The 11,189-nt window shown below is 34.4% G+C and overlaps 1 protein-coding gene across 4 annotated transcripts; it reads right to left on the reverse strand.

The window, feature by feature from the left end:
• Window positions 1–2,164: 2,164 nt before the first annotated feature.
• On the reverse strand, window positions 2,165–10,477 carry LOC25486537 (auxin response factor 19). Of its 4 annotated transcripts, XM_013608127.3 has the most exons (14): window positions 10,156–10,477; window positions 9,638–10,066; window positions 8,576–8,688; window positions 8,404–8,499; window positions 7,590–7,646; window positions 7,315–7,470; window positions 7,144–7,228; window positions 6,965–7,055; window positions 6,721–6,885; window positions 6,430–6,625; window positions 5,878–6,016; window positions 3,757–5,585; window positions 3,195–3,385; window positions 2,600–2,783 (listed from the first exon to the last, which is right to left on the reverse strand). In XM_013608127.3, the coding sequence occupies exons 2-14, from the start codon at window positions 9,678–9,680 to the stop codon at window positions 2,600–2,602; spliced, it is 3,345 nt and encodes a 1,114-aa protein (XP_013463581.1). In that variant the 5' UTR covers window positions 9,681–10,066; window positions 10,156–10,477. The 4 variants fall into 4 exon arrangements, with proteins under 4 accessions (XP_039686437.1, XP_024633269.1, XP_024633270.1 ...); XM_039830503.1 differs by lacking the exon at window positions 10,156–10,477 and having other exon boundaries at window positions 2,165–2,783; window positions 9,638–9,680; XM_024777501.2 differs by lacking the exons at window positions 9,638–10,066; window positions 10,156–10,477 and having other exon boundaries at window positions 2,165–2,783; window positions 8,404–8,492.
• Between the last annotated feature and the right edge of the window lie 712 nt (window positions 10,478–11,189).

Below are 11,189 nucleotides of genomic sequence, written 5' to 3' on the forward strand. Positions count from 1 at the left end.
AAAAATAAAAAGTCATTTTTTGGTTAAAAAATAGATTTTTTTCGAAAAAAAAAAAAAAAAAAAAACTCAACAAACGAGCCCTAATGATTTTGAATAGAAGTGATTTTGCATTCAAGAGTTTATTCTACTTTGAAGCTAAAGTTTAAAGTTTTTGCCAGTAAAATGTTTTTCAACAAAATTATTGTTCAATTCATGTTTACGTGATTATGTCCAAAAAAAAATCTTTTGTGATTCAACTCATTTAAAATCAACTTTTATACAAAATTCAAATACACTAAATTATGTGTTCTTTAGCCAAGTATTATAAGTGGTGGTCCACAATTTGGTGTTAATTTTTTGGGCGCTACTTTTTTTATCTTTATGTCTATTTCAAATGGTATGTTTAATTCCGCTTCACAAAATCGCGACAACCCTTAAAACCTCGTCCCAATGTTATATTTGTCATGAATTTCAGAAGTCAGTATTCCTAATTTCTGCTAAACGTGTAAATGAAGTGCATTTGGTTGTGGTTCCAAACATAGCATAAAACATATAGGTTTTTTTAGTGGTAATGGAAAAAACAACAACTTTTTTTTGAAGGAGGAAAAAACAACAACTTAGTTTTAATTGTTTTAATGAATACATTATTAAAAAAGAAATTGTTTTAATTAATTAATAGAGATCAATAGATGGACCTATGTACAATAATGAGCCGTAGTTGGACGGTTGGGCTATCATAAAATAAAGAAGCACATGCTAGTAAGATGTTGAGAAATTGTTGTAATTATTGACCTAAAAATAGAGTTATATACTCAAAAAATTCCAAAAACTTCTTTCATGAGATTGGAACTTGGAACCATGTGTGGAACCATGTAAAAGAAGCACTTGCCAGCAAACCAAGAGAATTTTGCCACAAAGAGTTCAATAGAATTGTTATATTGTCAACTTAAAATACTCCCTCCGTCCTAATTTATAAGCAAAAAAATACAATTTCACACTTATTAAGAAAGCTAAAATATTGTAATTTGAGGTATAATTTTTTGTGTTATTCTTGGAATAAGTTTCATGGAAAGATGTAAAAACAATTATCATTGGTTAATTATTATGGAGAAAATAAAAAGGAGAACAAATTGAATGCAATTTGCATTTAATTTTACTTTAGAAAGATGATTTTTTTTTAAAAAAAACATAATAATAGAATAAAAGTTGATCTTTTTTGCTTATATTTTGGGACAAAGAAAATGTGATTTTTTTGCTTATAATATGGGACGGAGGAAGTATTTGTTTAACATATAACAATTTATGCAACTCAATTGGTGACCTATCGACTCAAAATCTCATCTGAGTCGATGATCAACTCTTTTTTTTTTTAAGGACTGACTCATAAAGGACCGACTCTTTTTTTTTTTTTTTTTTTTAATAAATGACTGACTCATAATTGATAATATTGATTCGAATTTAGATAATTTACGTAAATTATGCAATTCAATGGGTGGCCTACCAACTCAGAATCTCGTATAAGTCGATGATTGGCTCATATTCAATAATATTGATTCGAATTTAGATAATTTAGGTAAATTGAGTAAATTTGAAATCATTATTTGAATGTCATTGAAGTAGATCAAAATTAACATTTTAATGCTTTTAGTTGACATAGTTAATTTTGACTTATCTCATTGACATGTAATTACTCTCAAGCATGGATACTCCAAACATGGAGAAGTACCGGTACCCGGTACGCGTATGGTACTTGTAAAATAGTATCAAACCGTACCTATTTTTACTTAGTTGTTTCGTTGTAGTTGGTGCAGCAAAAACGTCCGGGCGGTGAAAAATTAACCAAAATTATTTTACTTTTCATTGTATTTTAATTCTCTCCCTTGCTTTTGATGAAAATAGTAGAGGTGATGCACAAAAAAAGTAAAACTCTCAAGCAACATGATGATAGAAGTGTAGTAATTCACTGGAAAAAACTTTTTTTGATGTTTTATATCAACGTACCCGTACATTAACATTTTAAAATTTGCCGTATTACGTACCACTACCCGAACCTATGCATCATAGCATGTAAAATAATTTAAGATATAGGTAAAGATTTCCAGAAATGATCTTATATCAAACTGTTGTTTCATCCAATTATCACTCAATTGCATAACTTTCTCATCTAAATATACGAACCACAAAATTTACAATGGTGTAAATAATATATATTCTTTTAGACTGATTGTTAATCATACATCTTAATAAATTATACACCAGCTGACTCATGCAGCTGAAACTTTCCAAAAAGAGGGAAAAAAAATGAGTAAAGGAAATCCTAATCAAGCACTAGCTGCTACAAGAAAGCATGTTCTAAAGTAGGAAGTAACATTTTGTAGTAAAGGAATCTGTTCTTGGAACATCTAAAGATCTAAGCTTTTTTCTCACCATTAAAAGCAGTGTGCGGACGCGAACCCGGATGCAGTTATGTATGAACTATGAACTGCATCTTTTGCAATGAATATTTCTAACTTCTATAGAAAGAAGCAAGAAGAAGAAATTTTCAAGGGTTAAGTTAGATTTAACCATCTCCCTAAATGTGTACAAGTTGAATGCCGAAGAATGTGAATACTCGATGCGCTTATCGATTAAATGAAGCTGCAGAGTTATCATCATACTGTGCTCTCCATGCATTGCCACTTTCTGATCCACTACAAGCTTGATTGGTGATTGGAATATTATAACCTAAGTCCCCTTCCAAGCTCATTTGTTGTACCTCAGCAGATGATAGTATCTTTATGCTTTGGACACAGTTTACAAATTCTCTGCAAGAAATTATGAGTTCATAAGATTAATATAAAGATAAAATAGAATGGCCGAAGCCAGTTTACTTTCTAAAAATATTCAGTTTTATTTTCTAAAATTTTCTGTTTTAAGTTAAATTGCTAACAAGGAGGTAGAAGACTCGTGTAGCGAACAATTGTGATAGAGATTAAGTGGAAGGTAAGTTAGGAAGAATGCATTTTCAGAAACAACGAACGGTGTTTTGTCATTTTCAAAATTTCTGAAAATGCAAGATCTGTTCCCAAAAATTGTAGGAGAAAATGATGATGAGAATAGTGGGTCTATATTATTTTATATTTATTAGTTGAAGTGAAAATAAAAACAGGAATCATGAAAAGTAAACGGCCTGTAGGGTGCAGTGATATGAACAAGAAATTGGATTAACTACTTACTCCCAAGGGTCGTCACCGACAAGAAGAATGTCGTTTTCGTGATCCACATACACTAGTTTCCAGTCAACCCTTACAGGATCTTCTAGCTGTCCTTCGATACCAAACATACGAGCCAAATCATTCCGGAGTTCTTCATACCCTTTGTAACGGGTGACATCAATACATCTTCCGACTGAGCCACATTTTTGAACCTTCAAAATATGTAAAGAAGCATTAGGCATTTGAATAAGAACTTAACCATGTAAATATACTATGATGACATGAGAATTTATCTACATGGATTGACTTGAGTTTATCTACTGACATTAGAACTTGTGAGACTATTCGGGAGAACTTATTTAATGTGCATAAACTATTTTCAGCTTATTTCCATAAAGCTCTCCAGAATAGATCATGAAAACAGCTTATAACTTCTAAAAAAAGAATTTGTTATTATCTTTGTTTATAGAAATAGCTTATGCATAAGCCCTTATATGCTTAAGGTAAACACCTAATCAAGTTGTTTATACAAACGTGACCTAAACTCATAGATCCATAAATTTATCAATGAGTAATGACAAACCTTAGTATATGTTCGCATTCGTTGATTTTGGTTAGACCATAGCCCATTATTCAAAACTCCGGTATCGGCAATAGGAATTTCATTTGAGCATCCTGGCTTGAAAGACATGTTTGGTACACCAAACGACTGTGAACTAATATCAGCAGTGGACAGCTCGGTTTCAATGTCTCTAGGAGCACCGCCATAATTAGATAACAAGTTTTGAAGATCTTTTTGAGAATCATACCCTCTTGAGAGCAAAGGATCAGGTGTTAATCCATCAAGGTTAGAAGCAAATGGTATATTACTTCTTGGTTGTTGCGAGTGTACATCACCATCCATGTAGAAGTTAGAAAGTGGGAAGTTCTGGTGGATGTTACCAGGATCAATACCATACGATGTTCCGGAAGAAGCTTCCATATGATCATTGATTGCACCTTTGTGCTTTTGCTTGTCGGGTCCTTTAACGCCGTGTAATTCATGTTTGCTCTGCATATCAGACTTACTTTGAAGCTCCTGCATCAGATTATTCGTGGTTTCAACCATTGAAGGCCCGCCAAATGTGTCTGGTTGATTTCTTTTCAGAGGGTTTGGAGGTGATGTCTGACAGTTATTAGTAGACGGCGAAGTTGAGCATGATGGGGCATCTCCATCTGTAAAAGCAGAAGGGGCTCTAGTGTTCGTTGGTGATTTTTGTGTATTCTGGAGATGGTTCACAGGGAGCTGCTGCGGATGCATGAGAGGTGAAGAAGAGTAATTGTTGTTGAGAAGCTTCTCCATTGAGAATGCATTGTTTCCGAGCTGTTGGGGCTGATGCTGGGACATAGGCTGCTGAGGCATTTGCTGGCTTTGTTGTGGCAGAAGCTGAGACTGCAAAAGTTGGGAAGATGTGGAAAGTGGTTGTTGCTGCTGTTGTTGTTGTTGCTGCTGTTGCAACTTCTGTAACAACTGCAACTGTTGCTGTTGGTCTGAGATGTTTTGCGGCACAGTTTGAGACATTTGTGGTTGTTGTGGTCCCCTTTGCAACATGCTTTGTTGCAATAACTGTAACGAAGATTGCTGCAACTGATTCTGTTGCTGCTGCCGCTGTAAGAGACCAGCTTGTTGTTGGTCTATTTGTTGCTGGAATTGCGAGTCTTGTGGTAAGGATGTCATCATCAATCCATTCTTGCCAGCTGATTGTAAATTTTGTTGGGATTGCATACTTCCTGAGAGTAACTGTTGCTGAAGCTGAGAGTAGGTTACTGGTTGCTGTACACACTGATTTGGAATCTGGTTAGAACCAATTGTGCCGTTATTCATAGTCGTATTTTGACACGGCTGTTGGTGTTGTTGCTGCTGTTGAGGCTGCTGCGGACTCTGTTGAGTTAGTTGAGGCTGTTGTTGCTGTGGCTGCGGCAGATTTTGTGATCCAGCCAGCTGCTGCTGCCTCTGCTGCTGCTGCTGCAGCTGGTTTAACGGCATTGGCAACAATGACTGCATCTTCTGCTGCTGTTGCTGTTGCTGAGACCACGAGGCCGGGGGCTGTTGCAATTGATTGACTTGGTTCGGTAAATTAGGTTTATTAAATTGAAGACTTGGAGCAGAGAGCGCAGCAGGGGATTGAAAGTTCAGTATCTTGGATGGGTCATCGGTGTTAAGGTTACCATGCATTGCATTTGACGAAAGCATGGATGGAGGTAAAAGCCCAGATTGAGCAGCGGAAAACTGATTATTATTCTGCTGCATACTCATCCATTGTACTAAACTCAAACCAGGGAAGACTGAACTTGAGGTATCCTTCATGCCGAGTTCATCTCCAAGCCATGGCATAGCTCTCTTGAATGCATTTTCAATTTCAGACTCATCTTCTGCAAAATCAATAGCAAAGATCGTTTGTTACTACCACTCAATCCACAACATCATCCAAGGGATATGAGGAGAGGCAAATAACAAGAATTTTCTAAATGCTACCCTTAAAAGAATGCAATTAGATATGAGATATAATTTCAATATATAGAAGCAAATTGTTGTCATTTCATAATGAGGAAATGGCTTATGAAGAATTATCTATATAAAGAAGGCAGACAATTGATAATCAATGGAAATCAATAAAAAATTCTGAGCAAAAATATGAACAAATTAAGGAGGAACTCTTGCTACCTGGCATTCCTGGTTGCTTCGGGAACTTTGGCCTAAAAAACGGAGGTGGACAAATGTAGAAAGGAGTCACAACTGGTTCAATGTCCCAAATTGAAACTCTACTTGGGCGCTCACCAGCTGTTGATTCGTCCCATCCAACCTATCAAAATTAAAAACATTACTTCCTCAAGAAGCTAGTAGATATGTATAGCATTAACTACAGTTACGCACATAGTACTGAGTGTACCTAGAATATGTCAGACACATACAAGGACACCGAATACAACACTGGCATGTAGACATCAATATTAATAAAATTTGAAAAATTCAACTGATTGAATGTTCAATCAGGTGTCGGACAAGTGTCAGACGCTCAGACACAGCTACAAGCTGAAGTGTCAGTCATATGTAACATGTCAATTACATTACAAGATAAGAACAACAACGCATGTTAGAAGTTTGTTAGTTTTATAGAACAAATTGCATATGTTAAGAACATAATTTTTTTTGCTTCATGCTTAGGTATACAAATAATGTACCTAGTTTTTGATGAAACTAACAACATAATAATACCTGAAGATTGCGCCATTGTGAATTTTTCCAGCGGACAGGATCCAAGTCACTGATCCCAGTGATTGTGCCCATATATCTGCGTACTCCTGAATCCTCTGTCTCAAACATCATTCTGAATCTCATTCCAAGGGAAACATGAGTGTACAGAGCTTTATTATACTTGGCCAATGGAATCACAAATTCACAGGGGCTAGTCCTGTTAAAATGACATATGTCGGTCTGTAAGAGGCTGTTACAAAAATTTATGTATTGCATTCCATGTTCTCATAGGAAATAGATGCCAAATAGTACCTTGGATTATAAAATATAGTAAATGGACTGTTATTCGAAGCAGCATGAGCCGCAGCAGCAAGAATCCCGATATGCATGCTGTCACTTGATATTACCGATGAAGATAGTGCTGGTTGCTGTCTACTGGATCTCTTTATACCTAAGAGAAGTTGCTGCTTTTCATCTCTAAAAATAACAACAACAAAATTACATCAACAACATGGAATTCATTTCCGATGATGCGTCGAGAAAAAACATTCCTTACCTGATAAAAAGAACAGAATCTCCAGCAAAGAGCCTTTTTGTGCTAACAAAGACGCTCCAACCAGTAGTCAATAGATGCCTCTTTGGTTGTCCTGTGACCAATGTTGATGCAATTTTATAAAACAAACGACGATATATTCGAGAACTAAGGAAAATTAAAATAGGTAAAAGTTGCAATACCGCGATAAATATGTCTAAATGTCCATGTAGTGTCATGCAAATCTTTGGCAACTATTTCCTGAGCTGGCGGTTGCATTGAGAAGTCCTATCAAAGACACTTCTGGTAAGCATAAAAATATCACATGAAACTTCAAATTCTTGCCATAGTAAATGAAAATGTTGCATACACACCAGAGGTGGGAATATTTTCTCAGCAGCTCTACGAGGCACTGAAAATCCACCGTGAGTGCTAGTGTCACTAGCAGTTAGAGTTTTGCAAAAGAATTCTGAGGGTTGTTGGTTTTGTTTGAGACCCATGTCTGAAGCCAGCATTGCTTCCTTGTCATACTGTAGGAGAAAGTACATCAAACAATCTTTAATAAGATATAAATTATTGGTTCGGGGAACATCAAATGAACGGTGTGAAATACATATCGACATGTTATTAGACTGAACGGCTGACCTACTTTATTTACAGGTTGAAGCGTCATCTGTGCATAGACCTCGTCGGTTTCAGGGTCAGCCTGATCCAAAATTAAATAAGAATATGAATATATGTACAATGTAAGTAGTAATCGCTTAATAAAAACAAAAGGATCATCATATCAAATGCTTGAGAAAATACTGCTCATATACTGATATTGTCTCTGCTAGGCCCCGTTCAGATAAATAACTTAATTAAGTGCATATTCATAAGCTATTTCTACAAGAAGATAAAATAAAGCCAAGCTATTTTAATATATTCTATAAGCTGGTTTTATAAGATGTCTTGGAGAGCTTATGGAAATAAGATGAAAACAACTTATTGACACAATCTCACAAGTGCTAATGCACTTAGATAAGCTAAAATAAATCAATTCAAATAAATCTCTCATCATTCAGGTTTATTGGTGAGGTGGCAACTATGAAGCACGGACACTCCTCGGATTAGGTGTGTCCCGGTGTCGGACATGTGTCGTGTCTGACACCGACACTTGTAATTACACTTAATTATGTAATTTTTTCAAATTATTAGTTGTGTCAGCGTGTCAGTGTCCATGTCGTGTCCGTATACGTGCTTCATAGGGTGGCAATCAATAGACACCAACAAGAAAAAATGAGTAAACAAACAAAAATCTAGCAAAGTATTCATATAGATGAAAAACACATATTTCATCCTACGACTAGCCAAGATCGAAAAAACTTCATAGAAGGAATAATATATGTTATGAAGCTTTAGAAATCTATTTAAAAAAATCATTTTTGCAGAACAGCCATGTCCCATGAGAAAAGTGGACCTACATGCAGGGCAACATTGTGAAGCATGCAGATCAACTTGGATGGAAGGTTAGGGTAACTTGGTATGATGTCTGCTTCCTTTTGCATAGATGCTGCAACCTAAAAGTTATTGTGGTTAGAAAATAAACACTTTCAGAAACCAAAACGAAGAAATACTATAGCATTGGAAACATACTTGTTCACTATGTCCTTGAGGAAAGTAAACAACAAGGCTTCCAACAGGCGGTATAGAAACCAATGGCCCGGCACAAGCATGCCATAACTCTGAATTGATGGCCTTCCTTTCACCTGGTACAGAAATCAAGTTAAATTGTAGAGAAAGATAAAAATATTAAACTGTAAAACTCGACTTTTTATAAGATTGGTGTTGTCAAACAGTGGTTATAGCATAACAGAATTTGAAAAAATCGTTGTTGTTCCGAAATACGCTATTACAAAGTGTTGTTAAACAACAGATATTGTGGCGTTGTAGCACCATGCCGTGGCGGAATTTGAACAAACCACTATTTTATGCAATCGAAAATTCACAACATTGGTTAAAATCTCGTATAGTACACAACATGTTTTAAGAGCTCAATGCAACAAAATTTACTATGACATAAAAACTTGTAAGATGATAGTTTTAGCTTGTAGGTTGTTTAGGATAGGACTATAAAGTAAACAAGGGAAGAAGTTTCTTCAAGCTTTCTGTTGAAAACACATTTAAAATTGTCAAAAAGTACATTTTAATGCCAGAAACAAAGGAATTGATCTTGCATATTGTTCTCATCATTCTTCTGACCTTGATTATAAATAGAAAAATTAAGTTAATCATTATGTGACACAAAGGTGAGAAGGTAATTAAATTAAGGTAAAAAATCTCTTGCATAAAACAATGTAAAAGTATAAAATGTCTTTCTTCTTGCATTTGATTTCCATAAATCTGTTACATATTTACACAAAGTACATTTGGAATTGACCTTCAAAACTACAACTTTTCTGAAACCATAAAAGAGTAAAAAGTGACAAAAAGAAGAGGGAAAAATTGCCCTTTATCATAATATATATAAGAACAACCACTTACTCATATTTATTGGATCTACAGTATTAATAAAATCAATTCAACAAGACAAAAGCATAAACATTTTCCTTGAAATCAATCATTCTCAGAATCACCAAAGCTTTTGTTAAGATTAATGAAACAGGAAAACACCATCTAGAACAAATGAAACTTCAAGTAAACCTTAAGAAAACACACCTTCACCAGAATTAGCCAAGTAACCATTAGAAGGAGCCTTCATTATAACCTCAAAAAAGGTTCAAAAATTGGTCTTTTTCTTAGCAACAAGATTTCACCTTGTTCCTCAAGTATTCCACAATATCAAAATCTTAAACTTCAACACATCCTCCAAAAATAGCAGCAGCAACAACACTTCCTCAAAAAATAACCCCTTTTGATTCTTACCACAAAGTCATCCAATAACATAACAACATAACCAAAAAGTTTCACTTTTTCCCCCAAAAAATGCCACTAATCAATTATTTTTTTGCTCCAAATTTCAACAACTAAAAAAAACCAGCTCAAGTTTCATCTCTGAATCTTCAATCTTCAAAACCTCAAAAAAGCTAAAAACCACAACTTTGCAACTAAAATAAGTGAAACCAAGGGTGCCCAACAAGCTAAAATCTGTAAAAACACAAACATTTCAACAAATAAGTCAAAAAAACAATGAAAAAAAACACAACCCAACATAAAAACAAGACAAAAGGAATCACCTTTAAGACAGAATATGAATGAACTTAAAAAAAAAAGCAGAAGCAGAAAATGGGGAAGTAGAAAAAAGCAGGTTTGAGAGGAATAAGGTAGGAGGGTGATGTCTGACTTGTCGCCGGGAAATCAGAAGAAAAGGAAGACAACTTTTGATTATTTTTATGTTTTTATTTCCTTTGCTTTATGTGAGAAGCCGACATTGAAATATGAGCTGAAGCAATCAATCAAAGAAACAAGACAAGCATGGTTTAAAACAACTCATTAAAGATGTAGAATGCTACTACTTTTATTATATAGTTTTGAAAATTATTAGTATTGTTTATAAAAGTTAAACAAGATTAACATGGCTTGATTATGTTTGTATCATTTTGTTTAAGATGGTTATATTCTTTTTCTCTTGTGATTTGAATTTTGGGACCCAATACCCACTCAATTTTTACTTGGTGGTGCTTTTCTTATGTTAATAATCACGCATGATCATGTTCAAGTCCTTTTTTTTTAATCCTTTAAAAAAAGTTCTTTTATTTAATAGAAAAAAATTGGTGAGTTTGGAATTTGGAGCTCATCGCAGTTTGGACAGGCTTCAAAGTTCAAAGAACATTTATAGAAGTACTTACATATTACTCATCAAAGAGGTTCTGACATTGATAACGACAGTTGAATTTAAGATTTAACATGAGTCAACTCCTTACCAAATGAGTATATGTTCACTAGTATCATATTCAAGATTATTGAATAAAATATTTATTTTACTCACGTAATAATGGAACTCTTTTAAAGTGACTAATTTACTTTTACTTTAAAAAGTAAAGTATATTCTAATGAATATTATTCGTTGTTGATCCTTACTATGATAATCTATTTATAGATAATCGATTCCAAGACCTAAAACAAAAAAGGATTGTATTGGACAGTTGACAATCAACTTAAAGTTTAGTCAGATTTTTATCCCTTATATCAAGTGTGGGTAAATTGTTAGGTCGTTGTTCGAAAACAACAAATTGTATAACTTGAATACAATGTCAAATGAGCAACAATT

This window comes from Medicago truncatula, chromosome 2, assembly GCF_003473485.1.
Source record: "Medicago truncatula cultivar Jemalong A17 chromosome 2, MtrunA17r5.0-ANR, whole genome shotgun sequence".
NCBI lineage: Eukaryota > Viridiplantae > Streptophyta > Magnoliopsida > Fabales > Fabaceae > Medicago > Medicago truncatula.